The sequence below is a fragment of the Scyliorhinus torazame genome, chromosome 17 (genome assembly GCF_047496885.1).
Source record: "Scyliorhinus torazame isolate Kashiwa2021f chromosome 17, sScyTor2.1, whole genome shotgun sequence".
In the NCBI taxonomy this organism is placed as follows: Eukaryota; Metazoa; Chordata; class Chondrichthyes; order Carcharhiniformes; family Scyliorhinidae; genus Scyliorhinus; species Scyliorhinus torazame.
This window is the reverse complement of record NC_092723.1, coordinates 28851210-28869773: the sequence shown is the minus strand read 5'-3', so window position 1 is coordinate 28869773 and position 18564 is coordinate 28851210. Positions and strand designations below refer to the sequence as shown.

General features: G+C 46.1%; 1 protein-coding gene across 1 annotated transcript in view; it reads right to left on the bottom strand.

The window, feature by feature from the left end:
* LOC140393517 (membrane cofactor protein-like) overlaps positions 1–18564 on the bottom strand; it is a 307321-nt gene that overhangs the window by 159244 nt on the left and 129513 nt on the right. The window contains exon 5 of the mRNA XM_072479828.1: positions 13761–13946. Within this exon, the coding sequence (XP_072335929.1) occupies positions 13761–13946 (186 nt within the window). The remainder of the gene's footprint in view (positions 1–13760; positions 13947–18564) is intronic.

Below are 18564 nucleotides of genomic sequence, written 5' to 3'. Positions count from 1 at the left end.
CTGCGTTGCCTTTGGTAGTTTCACCTTCTCTACTCTCCCTTTGGTTGTGGTATAAAGGATGTATTTTGCCATGTTCCGTACGCTCACCCCTTCTTTCCTTTACCTTCCGCAACCCCCTGGTCGCTCCCCGCATGCTATTTACATGCATGCTACACGCAAACTACCTCTGAGCCCTGGGATGAAACTCTATAAAACTGGCCGCCCTGAAATTCGGCTGGTTAAGATAAGCCTCAACCACCACTGGTTGCAAGTAAAGGAAAGACTGGTCGAAGAAATTGTCCGACCACTCCCCACATCGACCACAAGCTGCGAGGGTATCTTTAAAAAATTGCATTTCTTGTCTCTCCAAAATGGCATTTCACAAAAAAAAAATGAGGGACTCACACATGGTATCAATCTTAACGGGTAATTGAAGTAAGCAGAGAAAGACTAACAAAATGAGATATTAACCAAAGATAAAAACAGATACTATGCTTGCATCCCCAGGATTACATGGAAACAGACAACACAGGATGAAGCAAGGACTGCTGACATGCGTTTGGATCATCGCTGGACTTCTGCAACTGCAATGGGAGATGAGGAAATGGCTGAGGAACTGAACAGGTTTACACTTACCGTTGCAGGAGCAGCCCTTTGAATTTTGGCGGGAGTGGCGTGCAGGGGCCTTCTGGGAGATGAGTATTTACTTTAAAAACACTTACCTTTGCAGGAGCAGCCCTTTGAATTTCGGCAGGAGCGGCGTGCAGGGGCCTTCTGGGAGTGAGTATTTACTTTAAAAACACTTACCTGGTCCCGTTTCTGTTCTTCTTTTCTGTTTTTTTTAAATATAAGGCGGGAACCAGAAGTTCGACGCGCGGACTTCTGGGAAGGTTCCCCGCCCCCCCCCCAACCAATAAGTTCTGGTGGAGAGGAAACCCAAGACACTACACGTGTAGTGTCCCCCACCCGCCCTCCTCCTCTAACCTAATAATAAGACCCATTGGTGTGAGGTAAGTGCCACATTATATTATTATTATATATTTTTATTTTTTATTTATTTATTAACCAGATCTTGGTTGGAGGTTAGAGGGATGGCAGGGAAGAGAGTGCAATGTTCCTCCTGCAGGATGTTTGAGGTGAGGGATGCCGTTAGTGTCCCTGCTGATTTTACCTGCAGGAAGTGCAGCCATCTCCAGCTCCTCCAAGACCGAGTTAGGGAACTGGAGCTGGAGTCGGATGAACTTCGGATCATTCGGGAGGCAGAGGGGGTCATAGATAGCAGCTTCAGGGAATTAGTTACACCAAAGATTGGCGATAAATGGGTAACTGTAAGAGGGACTGGGAAGAAGCAGTCAGTGCAGGGATCCCCTGCGGTTGTTTCCCTGAGTAACAAGTATACCACTTTGGATACTTGTGGGGGGGGGGACTTACCAGGGGTAAGCCATGGGGTACGAGCCTCTGGCACGGAGTCTGTCCCTGTTGCTCAGAAGGGAAAGGGGGAGAGGAGCAGAGCATTAGTAATTGGGGACTCGATAGTCAGGGGCACAGATAGGAGATTTTGTGGGAGCGAGAGAGACTCACGTTTGGTATGTTGCCTGCCAGGTGCAAGGGTACGTGATGTCTCGGATCATGTTTTTCGGGTCCTTAAGGGGGAGGGGGAGCAGCCCCAAGTCGTGGTCCACATTGGCACTAACGACATAGGTAGGAAAGGGGACAAGGATGTCAGGCAGGCTTTCAGGGAGCTAGGATGGAAGCTCAGAACGAGAACAAACAGAGTTGTTATCTCTGGGTTGTTGCCCGTGCCACGTGATAATGAGATGAGGAATAGGGAGAGAGAGCAATTAAACACGTGGCTACAGGGATGGTGCAGGCGGGAGGGATTCAGATTTCTGGATAACTGGGGCTCTTTCTGGGGAAGGTGGGACCTCTACAGACAGGATGGCCTACATCTGAACCTGAGGGGCACAAATATCCTGGGGGGGAGATTTGTTAGTGCTCTTTGGGGGGGGTTTAAACTAATGCAGCAGGGGCATGGGAACCTGGATTGTAGTTTTAGGGTACGAGAGATTGAGAGTATAGAGGTCAGGAGCACAGATTTGACTTCGCAGGAGGAGGCCAGTGTTCAGGTAGGTGGTTTGAAGTGTGTCTACTTCAATGCCAGGAGTATATGAAATAAGGTTGGGGAACTGGCAGCATGGGTTGGTACCTGGGACTTCGATGTTGTGGCTATTTCGGAGACATGGATAGAGCAGGGACAGGAATGGTTGTTGCAGGTTCCGGGGTTTAGGTGTTTTAGTAAGCTCAGAGAAGGAGGCAAAAGAGGGGGAGGTGTGGCACTGCTAGTCAAAAACAGTATTACGGTGGCGGAGAGGATGCTAGATGGGGACTCTTCTTCCGAGGTAGTATGGGCTGAGGTTAGAAACAGGAAAGGAGAGGTCACCCTGTTGGGAGTTTTCTATAGGCCTCCAAATAGTTCTAGGGATGTAGAGGAAAAGATGGCGAAGATGATTATGGATAAGAGCGAAAGTAACAAGGTAGTTATTATGGGAGACTTTAACTTTCCAAATATTGACTGGAAACGCTATAGTTCGAGTACTTTAGATGAGTCGTTTTTTGTACAATGTGTGCAGGAGGGTTTCCTGACACAATATGTTGACAGGCCAACAAGAAGAGAGGCCACATTGGATTTGGTTTTGGGTAATGAACCAGGCCAGGTGTTAGATTTGGAGGTAGGTGAGCACTTTGGGGACAGTGACCACAATTCGGTGACGTTTACGTTAGTGATGGAAAGGGATAAGTATTCCCCGCAGGGCAAGAGTTATAGCTGGGGGAAGGGCAATTATGATGCCATTAGACATGACTTGGGGGGGATAGGTTGGAGAAGTAGACTGCAAGTGTTGGGCACACTGGATATGTGGAGCTTATTCAAGGAACAGCTACTGCGTGTTCTTGATAAGTACGTACCGGTCAGGCAGGGAGGAAGGCGTTGAGCGAGGGAACCGTGGTTTACCAAAGAAGTGGAATCTCTTGTTAAGAGGAAGAAGGAGGCCTATGTGAAGATGAGGTGTGAAGTTTCAGTTGGGGCGCTTGATAGTTACAAGGTAACGAGGAAGGATCTAAAGAGAGAGCTAAGACGAGCAAGGAGGGGACATGAGAAGTATTTGGCAGGTAGGATCAAGGAAAACCCAAAAGCTTTCTATAGGTATGTCAGGAATAAAAGAATGACTAGGGTAAGAGTAGGGCCAGTCAAGGACAGGGATGGGAAGTTGTGTGTGGAGTCTAAAGAGATAGGCGAGATACTAAATGAATATTTTTCGTCAGTATTCACTCAGGAAAAAGAGAATGTTGTGGAGGAGAATGCTGAGACCCAGGCTATTAGAATAGATGGCATTGTGGTACGTAGGGAAGAGGTGTTGGCAATTCTGGACAGGCGGAAAATAGATAAGTCCCCAGGGCCTGATGGGATTTATCCTAGGATTCTCTGGGAAGCCAGGGAAGAGATTGCTTTGATTTTTATGTCATCATTGGCTACAGGAATAGTGCCAGAGGACTGGAGGATAGCAAATGTGGTTCCTTTGTTCAAGAAGGGGAGTAGAGACAACCCCGGCAACTATAGACCGGTGAGCCTCACGTCTGTTGTGGGTAAAGTCTTGGAGGGGATTATAAGAGACAAGATTTATAATCATCGAGTTAGTAATAATATGATTAGGGATAGTCAGCATGGCTTTGTGAAGGGTAGGTCATGCCTCACAAACCTTATTGAGTTCTTTGAGAAGGTGACTGAACAGGTAGATGAGGGTAGAGCAGTTGATGTGGTGTATATGGATTTCAGTAAAGCGTTTGATAAGGTTCCCCACGGTAGGCTATTGCAGAAAATACAGAGGCTGGGGATTGAGGGTGATTTAGAGATGTGGATCAGAAATTGGCTAGCTGAAAGAAGACAGAGGGTGGTGGTTGATGGGAAATGTTCAGAATGGAGTTCAGTTACAAGTGGCGTACCACAAGGATCTGTTCTGGGGCCGTTGCTGTTTGTCATTTTTATAAATTACCGAGAGGAGGGCGCAGAAGGGTGGGTGAGTAAATTTGCAGACAACACTAAAGTCGGTGGTGTTGTCGACAGTGCGGAAGGATGTTGCAGGTTACAGAGGGACATAGATAAGCTGCGGAGCTGGGCTGAGAGGTGGCAAATGGAGTTTAATGTAGAGAAGTGTGAGGTGATTCACTTTGGAAGGAAAAACAGGAATGCGAAATATTTGGCTAATGGTAAAGTTCTTGGAAGTGTGGATGAGCAGAGGGATCTCGGTGTCCATGTACATAGATCCCTGAAAGTTGCCACCCAGGTTGATAGGGGTGTGAAGAAGGCCTATGGAGTGTTGGCCTTTATTGGTAGAGGGATTGAGTTCCGGAGTCATGAGGTCATGTTGCAGCTGTACAAAACTCTGGTACGGCCGCATTTGGAGTATTGCGTACAGTTCTGGTCACCTCATTATAGGAAGGACGTGGGAGCTTTGGAGCGGGTGCAGAGGAGATTTACCAGGATGTTGCCTGGTATGGAGGGAAAATCTTATGAGGAAAGGCTGATGGACTTGAGGTTGTATTCGTTAGAGAGAAGGTTAAGAGGAGACTTAATAGAGGCATACAAAATGATCAGGGGGTTAGATAGGGTGGACAGTGAGAGCCTTCTCCAGCGGATGGAAATGGCTAGCATGAGGGGACATAGCCTTAAACTGAGGGGTAATAGATATAGGACAGAGGTCAGAGGTAGGTTCTTTACGCAAAGAGTGGTGAGGCCGTGGAATGCCCTACCTGCAACAGTAGTGAACTCGCCAACATTGAGGGCATTTAAAAGTTTATTGGATAAGCATATGGATGATAATGGCATAGTGTAGGTTAGATGGCTTTTGTTTTTTGACTTCCCATGTTGGTGCAACATCGTGGGCCGAAGGGCCTGTACTACGCTGTATCGTTCTATGTTCTGTGTTCTATGTTTTTTGGGTCGGTCTTCACAGTGGAAGACAAAGTAGCAAAGATCAGTGGGAGACTAGAGGACTGGGAAATCTTTAGGGGGCAACAGAAAGCTACTAAAAAAGCTATAAAGAAGAGTAAGATAGATTATGAGAGTAAACTTGCTCAGAATATAAAAACAGGTAGTAAAAGTTTCTACAAATACATAAAACAAAAAAGAGTGTCTAAGGTAAATATTGGTCCTTTAGAGGATGAGAAGGAAGATTTAATAATTGGAGATGAGGAAATGGCTGAGGAACTGAACAGGTTTTTTGGGTCGGTCGTCACCTTGCAAGACACAAATAACATGCCAGTGACTGATGGAAATGAGGCTCTGACAGGTGAGGACCTTGAGAGGATTGTTATCACCAAGGAGGTAGTGATGGGCAAGCTAATGGGGCTAAAGGTAGACAAGTCTCCTGGACCTGATGGAATGCATCCAGAGTGCTAAAAGAGATGGCTAGGGAAATTGCAAATGCACTAGTGATAATTTACCAAAATTCAATAGACTCTGGGGTGGTCCTGGCGGATTAGAAATTAGCAAACGTGACACCACTGTTTAAAAAAGGAGGTAGGCAGAAAGCGGGTAATTATAGGCCAGTGAACTTAACTTCGATAGTAGGGAATATGCTGGAATCTATCATCAAGGAAGAAATAGCGAGGCATCTGGATGGAAATTGTCCCATTGGGCAGACGCAGCATGGGTTCATAAAGGGCAGGTCGTGCCTAACTAATTTAGTGGAATTTTTTGAGGACATTACCAGTGCGGTAGATAACGGGGAGCCAATGGATGTGGTATATCTGGATTTCCAGAAAGCCTTTGACAAGGTGCCACACAAAAGGTTGCTGCATAAGATAAAGATGCATGGCATTAAGGGGAAAGTAGTAGCATGGATAGAAGATTGGTTAATTAATAGAAAGCAAAGAGTGGGGATTAATGGGTGTTTCTCTGGTTGGCAATCAGTAGCTAGTGGTGTCCCTCAGGGATCAGTGATGGGCCCACAATTGTTCACAATTTACAGAGATGAGTTGGGGACCAAGGGCAATGTGTCCAAGTTTGCAGACGACACTACGATGAGTGGTAAAGCAAAAAGTGCAGAGGATACTGGAAGCCTGCAGAGGGATTTGGATAGGCTAAGTGAATGGGCTAGGGTCTGGCAGATGGAATACAATGTTGACAAATGTGAGGTTATCCATTTTGGTAGGAATAACAGCAAAAGGGATTATTATTTAAATGCTAAAATATTAAAACATGCTGCTGTGCAGAGAGACCTGGGTGTGCTAGTGCATGAGTCGCAAAAAGTTGGTTTACAGGTGCAACAGGTAATTAAGAAGGCAAATGGAATTTTGTCCTTCATTGCTAGAGGGATGGAGTTTAAGACTAGGAAGGTTATGCTGCAATTGTATACGGTGTTAGTGAGGCCACACCTGGAGTATTGTGTTCAGTTTTGGTCTCCTTACTTGAGAAAGGACGTACTTGCACTGGCGGGTGTGCAGAGGCGTTTCACTAGGTTAATCCCAGAGCTGAAGGGGTTGGATTACGAGGAGAGGTTGAGTAGACTGGGACTGTACTCGTTGGAATTTAGAATGATGAGGGAGGATCTTATAGAAACATATAAAATTATGAAGGGAATAGATAGGATAGATGCGGGCAGGTTGTTTCCACTGGCGGGTGAAAGCAGAACAAGGGGACATAGCCTCAAAATAAGGGGAAGTAGATTTAGGACTGAGTTTAGGAGGAACTTCTTCACCCAAAGGGTTGTGAATCTATGGAATTCCTTGCCCAGTGAAGCAGTAGAGGCTCCTTTATTAAATGTTTTTAAGATAAAGATAGATAGTTTTTTGAAGAATAAAGGGATTAAGGGTTATGGTGTTCGGGCCGGAAAGTGGAGCTGAGTCCACAAAAGATCAGCCATGATCTCATTGAATGTTGGAGCAGGTTCGAGGGGCCAGATGGCCTACTCCTGCTACTAGTTCTTATGTTCTTATGCCACAAGTAGGCTTACATTAACTCTTCAATGAAGTTACTGTGAAAAACCCCTAGTCACCACATTGCGGTGTCTGTTCGGGTACACTGAGGGAGGATTCAGAACATCCAATTCACCTAACAACACATATTTTGGGACTTGTGGGAGGAAACTGGAGCACCTGGAGGAAACCTACGCAGACACGGAGAGACCGTGCAGACTCTGCATAGACAGTGACCCAAGCCAGGAATCAAACCTGTGGCCCTGTCGCTATGAAGCCATAGTGCTAACCACTATGCTAGCATGCTGGAAAGGAGGAAGTGTTTGTTGTTATAACTCAGGGAGAAGAGATAAATCCCGATTATTCTGAATTTGCCATTCCTCAAATTGAATTGCACGATGAGAATGTATTAAACAATTGGGATAAATTATTGAATTGCCGTCCAGAGTAAAATAAAAATGACCTAAAAGAGTTATTACAGTCACATAGAGCTGTACGTGAGTGTGAGAATAAATTGGGAAGTGCAAATATAGCATAGGTACAAAAGGAGATTGACGCTATGCTTAAACACGATATTATTGAAGTGAGTTGCAGCAATTGAACCTCACTGATTGTCATGGTACCAAAACTGGATGGAACACAACAATTATGTGCAGACCATAGAAAGATCAATGTAGTTATGAAGTCAGATTCGTACGCTATTTTCCGTTTGGAAGACTGTGTTGAAAAGGTGGGGGAAGCCAATTTTATTACCAAACTTGACTTACTTAAAGGTGTCTGCATGGGTTTCCACCAGGTTTCCTCCCACAAGTCCCGAAAGACATGCTGTTACGTGAATTAGATATTCTGAATTCTCCCTCTGTGTACCCGAACAGATGCCGAAATGTGGCGACTGGGGGCTTTTCACACTAACTTAATTGCCATGTTAATGTAAGCCTACTTGTGACAATAAAGATTATTATTATATTGGCAAGTGCCTTAGAGCGAAGGAAATTTTGTTTTTTGTGACATTAAATAGTCTGTATCAATTTAAGGTCATGCCATTTGGAATGAAGAATATGTCATGAACTTCAATATCCAATGTCTACAGGGGGTGAAAGGCCAACACGTTAGAATGGTGTGTACCACCGTGCCCAACCAGGTCCACCGAGCTACACGGTGCCCTCGGTTGGCACAGCGGGCTCTGCCCCTGCATGTCCCCCTCCCCACACCCATGGCTCTGTCCCTGGTGCCCATTCCTGCTGCCAGGGGTACTGTTGGTTGGCGCCGCCCTTGCCAATAGTATGCTCCATGGCCTCCATCCGGAGCCCCGTAGAGGCTACTGTGGGCGTTGCCCTTGGATGGGCCAAGTGATGCCCCACCAGTGGGTGGCAGCCGAGGGGGGTGGTATGGCGGAGGGTAGGGTGGAGTCTGGGGTGGGGGGCACCCATATGGCCGGTGCCACTACAGATTCAAGGACAAGGTGGGTGGTCAGTGGGGTGCGCAGCAATATGGCTGCCTTGCAGGCCGTGGCAATGGCGGTCCATGCCTGACATCAACCCAGTCTTGTGGGGAGTCACCCCTGCCACACGGCCGTTCCCCCTTGGCCCTGGCAGGCACCCCCCCCCCCCTCCAACCCCCCAGCCAATCCGGCCAGTGTCCGGCCCAGCAGACTATGGTCGTGCCTCTACGTGTCCTACCTCTTCTCTCTCCCTCATCAGCCATGATGCCGCTTTCACGATTTTTGAAAGCACAAGTGAACCATGCTGTTGGATATTCGGCCCATTGGAGGCAGAGAATTGTGGGGGCCCTGGAGAGTACTGGGTCGGGGCTGCAAATGATATGCCAACAGTGTTTACAGTATGTGCATCAGGAACGCATCAGGATGACAACCCCGAACGTCACCCAAGCACAACGCAATGCCATCCGCGCTCTCAAGACCAACCACAGCATCGTCATCAAACCAGCAGACAAAGGGGGGTATCTGTCGTACTGAACAGAACGGACTACTGCAAAGAAGTATACCGACAACTGAACAACCAAGAACACTACAGACAGTTACCCGCAGATCCGACCAAGGAACACATCCGTCAACTTAACAGACTGATCAAGACCTTGGATCCAGATCTTCAGAGCACCCTACGTGCTCTCATCCCATGTACTCCCCGCATTGGAGATCTCTACTGCCTCCCGAAAATACATAAGGCCAACACACCAGGCCGCCCTATCGTTTCAGGCAATGGGACCCTGTGTGAGAACCTCTCTGGCTACATCGAGGGCATCTTGAAGCCCATCGTACAAGGTACACCCAGCTTCTGGCGCGACACGACGGACTTCCTACAGAAACTCAGCACCCATGGACCAGTTGAACCAGGAACATTCCTCGTCACAATGGACGTCTCGGCACTCTACACCAGCATGCCCCATGACGACGGCATTGCTGCAACAGCCTCAGTACTCAACACCGACAACTGCCAATCTCCAGACGCAATTCTGCAACTCATCTGCTTCATTCTGGATCACAACGTCTTCACCTTCGACAACAGGTTCTTCATCCAGACGCACGGAACAGCCATGGGGACCAAATTCGCACCTCAATACGCCAACATCTTCATGCACAAGTTTGAACAGGACTTACTCACCGCACAGGACCTTCAACCGACTTTATACACCAGATACATCGATGACATTTTTTTCCTTTGGACCCACGGCGAAGAATCACTGAAACGACTACACGATGACATTAATAAGTTCCATCCAACCATCAGACTCACCATGGACTACTCTCCAAAATCAGTTGCATTCTTGGACACACTCGTCTCCATCAAGGACGGTCACCTCAGCACGTCGCTTTACCGCAAACCCACGGATAACCTCATGATGCTCCACTTCTCCAGCTTCCACCCTAAACACATTAAAGAAGCCATCCCCTATGGACAAGCGCTCCGTATACACAGGATCTGCTCAGACGAGGAGGAGCGTAACAGACATCTACAGACGTTGAAAGATGCCCTCGTACGAACGGGATATGGCACTCGACTCATCGATCGACAGTTCCAACGCGCCACAGCGAAAAACCGGACCGACCTCCTCAGAAGACAAACATGGGACACAACCGACAGAATACCCTTCGTCGTCCAGTACTTCCCCGGAGCGGAGAAACTACGTCATCTTCTTCACAGCCTTCAACACGTCATTGATGACGATGAACATCTTGCCAAGGTCATCCCCACACCCCCACTAGTTGCCTTCAAACAACCGCGCAACCTCAAACGAACCATTGTTTGCAGCAAACTACCCAGTCTTCAGACCAGGGACCACACAACCCTGTCATGGCAATCTCTGCAAGACGTGCCAGATCATTGACATGGATACCACTATTACACGTGAGAACACCACCCACCAGGTACGCGGTACATACTCGTGCGACTCGGCCAACGTTGTCTACCTCATACGCTGCAGGAAAGGATGTCCCGAAGCGTGGTACATTGGCGAGACCATGCAGACGCTGCGACAACGAATGAACGGACATCGCGCAACAATCACCAGGCAGGAATGTTCCCTTCCAGTCGGGGAACACTTCAGCAGTCAAGGGCATTCAGCCTCTGATCTCCGGGTAAGCGTTCTCCAAGGCGGCCTTCAGGACCCGCGACAACGCAGAATCGCCGAGCAGAAACTTATAGCCAAGTTCCGCACACATGAGTGCAGCCTCAACCGGGACCTGGGATTCATGTCGCATTACATTCATCCCCCACCATCTGGCCTGCAAAATCCTACCAATTGTCCTGGCTTGATACAATTTACACCTCTTTAACCTGGGGTTACCCCATCTCTGGATCTGTAAAGATTTAATCACCTGCTAATGCTCGCATTCCTAGCATTGTTTGGCATCTTTGAATTTGTCTATATATGTGTTTCTGGAACAGACCTCTGCATTCACCTGAGGAAGGAGCAGCGCTCCGAAAGCTAGTGACATCGAAACAAACCTGTTGGACTTTAACCTGGTGCTGTAAGACATAGAATATAACAGCAGAGAGGTTATGATGGAGCTGTATAAAATGCTCATTAGGCCACAGCTGGAGCACTATGTGCAGTTCTGGTCGCTGCATTATGATGTGATTGCAGTAGAAAGGGTGCAGAGAAGATTCACCAGGATGTTACCTGAGCTAGAGTGCTTCAGCAATGAAGGGAGGCCAGATAGGCTGAGGTTATCATGCTTACAGCAGAAAAGACTGAGGAAGGATCTCATTGGGGTGTGGAATTTATGAGGGATATAGATAGGGTAGATTGGAAAAACCTTTGCCCTTAGTAGTGGAGTCAATAACCAGTTGGCGTAGATTTAAGATAGGGAGCAGGAGATTTAGAGGGGATTTGAGGAAAAGTGGGGTCTCCCGGCTTCTGTCAGCCATGCTGTGCTGCGGCGAGCTACCTTGTGACACTGATAAAGATTATTATTATAAGGCCCCTTGGGAAGACTAAGGCCCATCGGCTGAAGATTTATGTTTCAGGGTGGGTGAGCTTCAAAAAATGTCTTCCTTCCCCTCTTGTTGCTGAATCTTTCCCCCATTTCAGGGGCCAAACCGTTTCCCCTCCTCCAAGATACGCTGATGCCACTTCCTCGCCCCATCTGCAGCCCCCCGCCCCCACTCCTTCTTCAGCCACTCTGGTGCCGTCATTCCCATCCTCCCAGATTCCAGCCCCAGTGCCCTCCTTACCAATCCAGTGCACCCACTGACCCCCTCCCCCGCCCAATGCGCATGCCCTGTGCGGTCCAGCTCTTCCCAACCCCATGAAACCCCCCCCATCACTCCCCAGACTGAAGCTGGCTCTGAAGCCTCCAGAACACAAGCACTGTTGCTTGATCCACCACCCCCCGCCTTGAGCTCCCCAGTGCTTTCTCTCATCCTAGACTCCATGGTGACCTGTGCAGAACTGCATGCTCACCTTCAAACTCCCCTTGGATGTGAGCTCGTCAGTTCCCCCTCCTAAAAAAAGTTGTAAACCATGCTCATGTGATGTCATGCCTCCAAGGCCAGATATTTCAGCATGGGGGAGGTTACTGCTGGGAGGTCTGCTAATGGGATTTAAATGTATGTTAATAGGGTTCTCGGCCTTTCATGGTGGAACCCCATTATGTCCCTAGCTGGGGCAGGAACTATTGTTCTGGGAAATCTGGCCATCCCAAATCTTGTTTTTTGGCCTTTCAGGATATTTCGCTCCCCCTTTGCCATTTATGTCCATGGCAAAAGAAAGTGCAATATCCCAGCCTAGTTTCATATCTGACATTTTCCAGGGAGAGGATGGAGTCAGGAGGCTAAGGAACAACATTTGTGATGGGGTTGAAGGAAAATATTTTTTGCCTTCTGAAATCTTATTGAAGGTAATTTCAGCTGATACAATGATTAATATTGGACAAAGAGTCTAATAAATTAGCAACGTTCAAAATACATGGGAGCAGCATGAGAATTTGCCCTTAAGAGCCCCAAAACATCTGGGAAAAATGAATCACAGGGCCAATGAGAGGAAAGACGTCCCCGTGCTTGTGCATGACAGAATTAGTGGAGCAGATCCTCCAATCACAGGCTGATTTGATCCCATGCTTGCTGCTGATAGACTCCCCAGTGAGAATGGGTAGAGAGGCCCTTGACGTGGGGGTGGGGGTGGGGGTGGGGGGGGGGGGGGGGGGGGGGGGGGCGGCTGCTTTTGGTCCTTTGTGGACAGTGACTTACTACCTCTTCTGTCCTGCACCATCAATCCTTCTGTCATGTAATCAGTCCTGCTTTCCACCGCATCACAAACATTTATTTTGTTCTTTCCTCCCTATCCCAGCCGCCTTTGCTTCCTCTGCACTTACATCCTGTTAAATACCTAATATTCTAGTTCTGATGAAAGGTAATAAACCTGAGACAAAAACATTGGGCGCAATCATCGCAAATATTGACAAGTCTGATGTTGGGCGTAAAAAGTGGTGTTGAGCCCGCCGATGGCAATGGCAGATCTTTCTGTCACATTGTGCAGCATTTAGTCGAAACAATTGGCAAACATGGATTCCAGAAGCGTATTGCTCTGATTCGCCTGTCTTGCCATCACCTCGACCCTTCGATGAACTGGGTGCCATATTTGAAGGCCACCTCTGCATAAGCTAGCAGACTTTGGAGTTTGCCTGGAAGTTATGGCTTCCAGACCCAGAAAACATGCCGCACCCACGTTCACCCCCACTCACCCCCATTCCCACCCCCACTCAGTCATGTTCCCATTGACTCATTCCCCTGTCCCCCCCCCTCTCCCGACGAAGATGCACAACAGGTGCACAAGTGCTGTGCTCACCTCTGAGCTCACCTTGAGCACTGCTTACCAGGTGCACGCCTTTGAAATCAGTCGTACATTGAGCTGTTATGACAGCACACTGCCGTGAACACATCATTTGGCATGGGGTATGATTCCGGTGTAAGGGCCTAATAATGATACGCTAATGTGGTACAATGAGCCTCCCAATGTTGAACAGCAAGAAATGTGACCTGCCATTAATGGGGGAGGGGTGATCGTGTCCTGCATTTCCAACAACGTATGGAATAGCAGTATGGAATATCTTCTACTTGCCACCAAACCTGCCCAACACGAATGATGGCAGAAAATCCTGGCCGTTATTCCTCTTTTCACAGATGCTGATGGTATTTGCTTTTTATCCCCATTTATAACATTTGCAGTATTTTGTTTCTGCACATGATTAATTCAGTGACTATTGGTGGAACTTATCTGAAAAACAAGTATGGATTAAATTCAGCTGAAAAATGGCAATTTAAAAATAAATCTGACCCTGACTTAAGTACCTTTGCACTTAGGTGGTGCATTGTCCCAATGGCCATTTGCAATACAAACAAGTTCTTTTGTACCAATCAATGATTTGTCACCGGTGCATGTATATTTTACGACCATTCCATATTCCCAATTATCTCCAGAGGGTGATGATGAAGCTATTCCGTCATCAATAACTGGAGGATCAGGACAGATGATAGCTGCAGATAAATTAAATTCAGTTAATATTCTGAACAGACATAGATTAAAATTTTAATTTAATGAATTAAAATCAGTTCAGTTCTTGAAGCGCATACTCTTGAACAGCATACTCTGAATCATTCTGTTACAACATAATTAAAACATGGCATCTTTCTCCCATTTCTCCATTGTGCTCCCACACATCTCCAAAAACCACAGCAAAGACCTGATCAAAGCTGGACAGCCCTTTTTTGGGGACAGCAGGGAAAGTGCAGAAAAGAAAAATGAGCAGGATAAACTGATTTTTAATCATATGTCCTCAGGATATGGGCAATGGTGGTAAATTCAGATTTATTGCCCTTCTCTTCCTACCCTGTGGTGGTTAGTGGGTATTCTTCTGAACGACTGGAGCCTTGTGACAATATTCCACAATGACATCAGAAAGAGAATTTTAGGACTTTCATCAGCAATTAAGAAATAATGTTAACATGTCCTCATTAAAATCGTATGTAACTTAGAGGTGGATTGGTTGCCTTGAATTCCTGCTCTTGACCCTTCTCAGCTTTTCAGGCTGTAGTTCAGAAAATGCAGATGACTGGGAAAATGTTGATTTTTGACATACCTGAAATTTAACTTTTAAAAAATACACATTGCACATTGTTGATAGAAGATTAGAACCAGAAATGTTACCAACTTTAAGTTAAGAAAATCTAGTTCTGTCACAGAGGTATGTTTATTCCACTCTCAAGGCTCACAATTTAGGATTGAAACTCGGTGAAGAAAAGATAAAAATGATAGGGATGCAATATCTGAAGTTATCGGTATAAAGAATAAGAATTGTTACTGGTTGGCCATGGAAGGGTAGCGAGAAAAAAGACCACGCAAGTGACTGCCTCTGTATTATGTGCAAAAAAATTAAAACTGTTCTTCATAAATAGCTTGAGATGATTACAAATGATAATTAGGAATAGAGGACTCTTCCCCAATAGGTAATTGAAACAGCCTTTAATTTGCTCTCTGCACCTTTTTTCTTCCAGTCTCTTTAATGTGGCTATAAGTGCAGCTGGGTGGCCGTGGAGTGGGGCACACTTCAGCACTTACATGACCAGGGGCTCGGGCGCAGCATCTTCCCAAGAATTATATTTTGGTTTAGTTAGTTAAATTGCCTTTGACGTTTTGTTTTAGGTACAGTGCCCAACAGGAGTTGGGGTCATCATCATCCCCAGGAATTACATTTCGGTTTGACTAGAAATGTTTCCTTGGATGTTTTGATTTTTGTTCCAGTGCCCCACCAGGGCCTGTTACACCTTCCCATTAACTAATTGATTCTTTTGTTTTTTTATATTCAAGGGTTGTGGATTTCACTGGCCAGGCCAGCATTTATTGCCCATTCCCAATTGTCCTTGAGAGGTTTGTGGTGAGCTACTTCTTGAACTGCTGCAGTCCATGTAGTGTCGGTACACCCACAGTGCTCTTTGGGACGGAGTTCCAGGATGACCGAACAACATTGAAGAATACTGATATAGTTCCAAGTGAGGATGGTGAGTAACTTGGAGGGGAACTTAGAGGTGGTGATATTCTCATGTGTCTGTTGCCCTTGTCCTTCTAGGTGGTAGTATTCATTGATTTGGAACATGATGCCTATGTAGCCTTCGTAAGTTTCTGTAGTACACACTGCTACTACTGTGCATCAGTAGTGAAGGGAGTGAATGTTTGTGGATGGTGAATGAAATGAAAATCGCTTAATGTCAATAGTAGGCTTCAAATGAAGTTACTGTGAAAAGCCCCTAGTCGCCACATTCCGGCTCCTGTTCGGGGAGGCTGGTACGGGAATTGAACTGTGCTGCTGGCCTGCCTTGGTCTGCTTTCAAAGCCAGCGATTTAGCCCTGTGCTAAACCAGCCCCTACATGGTGTCAAGCATCCGGAGTGTTGTTGGAGCTCCACTCATCCAAGCAAGGGGAGAGCGATCCATTAGACACCTGACTTGTGTCTCGTAGATTTTGGACAGGCTTTCGGGAGTCAGGAAATGAGTTACATGCCGCAGGATTTTGTGCAATCCCTCCAGTGCAGATGACCATTTGGCCCATCGAGTATGCACCAACCCACTGAAAAAGCACTCTACCGAGGCGCACTCTTGCGGCCCATCCCTGTAACCCCATGGATTGATTATGGCCTCTGACCTACTCTTGTAGTCACAGTGTTTATATGGCGAGTCTGTTTGCGTTTCTGGTCAAATGGTAAGCCCAGGTTGTTGATGTTTATTATAAAAAGTGTACAAGGAAAGTTAAATGGGACACTTGGAACATAAGAACTAGGAGCAGGAGTAGGCCATCTGGCCCTTCAAGCCTGCTCCGCCATTCAATGTGATCATGGCTGATCTTTTGTGGACTCAGCTCCACTTTCCCGCCTGTACACCATAACCCTTTATTCTCAAAATAACTATCTATCTTTATCTTCAAATAATCTTGAATAATAGTTGGGAGGCAGAGATCTGTAAGGTTGAATCCTGTGAATAAAACTACTAGCAAGGAAAAGATCTGTGCCTTGCTTTGTACTTCACCATCTGGTTTTTATCCATTTAACAGAAATCTAATTATCCATTACAGAAATTTAACTGAATGACTGTAGTTATTTGGTTGACGCCTTTTTCAACAGCAGAATAACATTAGAATATTCTATTCCTCCGGTGCTATGCCTGTACCATTTGAACCTGCATCATATAGCTAGTGAAAGTAGTGAATATGTGAACATAGGTTACTACACAATGAAAGTGGACACTAGTATGGTTGCTTCCTACAAGAAGTGAAAGCAGAAGTAAAGTATTTTGTGCGATGGATAATTACGTCCCTAGATGAAATCAACACAAAAAACAATCTGTTAAATGCTTATGAGGCTTGGTTAGAATTTGATAGATTTTGCTAGTTCTTGTAGATCAATGACTATTAAAAGAACCAAATTTCCTAGTGACCAATGGAAGTAACCCAAGGAGGAGATGTTGCAATTTAAGACATTTACTGCAACAAACTAACCCCAACCTAGATTCAACATTTCTTAACCGGCAACCGATACACATACTTTTGCATAAACTAGCTAACCCAATCGACATATGCTGCACTTCCAGTAAATCTGTAGCATTGCAAGAACAATTTGAAGTTACGCTGGCTCTCCAGTCCACTCACTTCTCCTTGTCACGCCAGGTTGAAACTTACAGTGTCCTTCAAACATTGTTCCACACAGCCTGAACTTTCTAGGTTCAATTTTCACCAGAAGGCCTATGGTTGCAACTTCTTGCTCATTAAATACTGAAAAGTCCTGTAATTTCTGTCCTCTTCCTTTCAAATGCAGAACTAATTCTTACAATAATCTTGCTTGGTTGCTAACACAAAACATAGTATCATATAGTGCATAAGAGGCCCTTCAGCCCATCAAGCCTGCACTGACAAAAAAATAAACTTTAATCAACACTAATACGACTCCCCAGTGTTTGGCCCATAGCCTTGAATGTTATCACATTTCAAGTGATCATCCAGGTACTATATAAAGATTATGAGGTTTTCTTCCTCAGCTACCCACCACCCCCCACCCCACCCCTCAGACGGTGCACTCCAGATTCCCACCACCCTCTGGGTGACAATTGTTTTTCCTCAAATCACCTCTTAACCTCCTGCTTTTCACCATAAAAGTATGCCCCCTTTTTATTGACACTTCAACTAAGAGGAACAGCTGCTTTCTATCCACCCTGTACATACCCCTCATGATCTTATACACCTCAATAAGGTCCCATCTCAGCCTTCTCTGCTCCAAAGACAACCTGAGCTTATCCCGTTAAAATGTTCCTTCTCAGGCAACATCCTGGTGAATCTCCTCTGCACCCTCTGTAGCAGCTTCCTTCCTATACTGGGGCGATCAGGACTGCACACAGTCCTCCAGCTGTGGCCTAAACAAAGTCCTGTACAGCTCCAACATATCCTCTCTGCTCTTATAATCTATGCCATGACTGATAAAGCCAAGTGTCCCATATGTCTTCTTGACTACCCTATTAACCTGGCCTGTCACCTTGAGGAATTTGTGGATAAGCACCCCAAGATCACTCTGATCCTTTGAACTTCGTAATGTCCTTCCATTCATTGAGTACTCCCTGTCGTGTTATCCTTCCGAAGTGCCTCACACTTTTCAGGGTTAAATTCCATCTACCAATCTGACTAATCCGTCTATATCCTCCTGTAAACTAAGACCTTCTACTTCACTGGCAACCTCCTGGCCAATCTTTGTGTCATCTGCAAACTTATTTATCATAATTATGGAATATCTTGGGATTTCACTCCTCTTACCCGTCAGTGCTTTTTCATGCCCCCTCTTTGCTCTCCTAATTACTTTTTGAGTTCCTCCCTGCACTTTTTATACTCCACGAGGGCCTCTGCGGATTTGCTCTCTTTGTACCTGTTCAAAGCCTTTCTTTTATGAGCTTTTTATTCATATGTAAAAAGCAAGAGGGTGGCCAAGGATAGGATTGGACCACTTAAGGACAGTGGGGGGATCTATATGTTGAGCCAGAGGAAATGGACGAGGTACTAAATGAGTACTTTGCATCACCTTGTGGAAGATGATTCTTGGGTAGGTGTGTGGGCAGTCTGGAT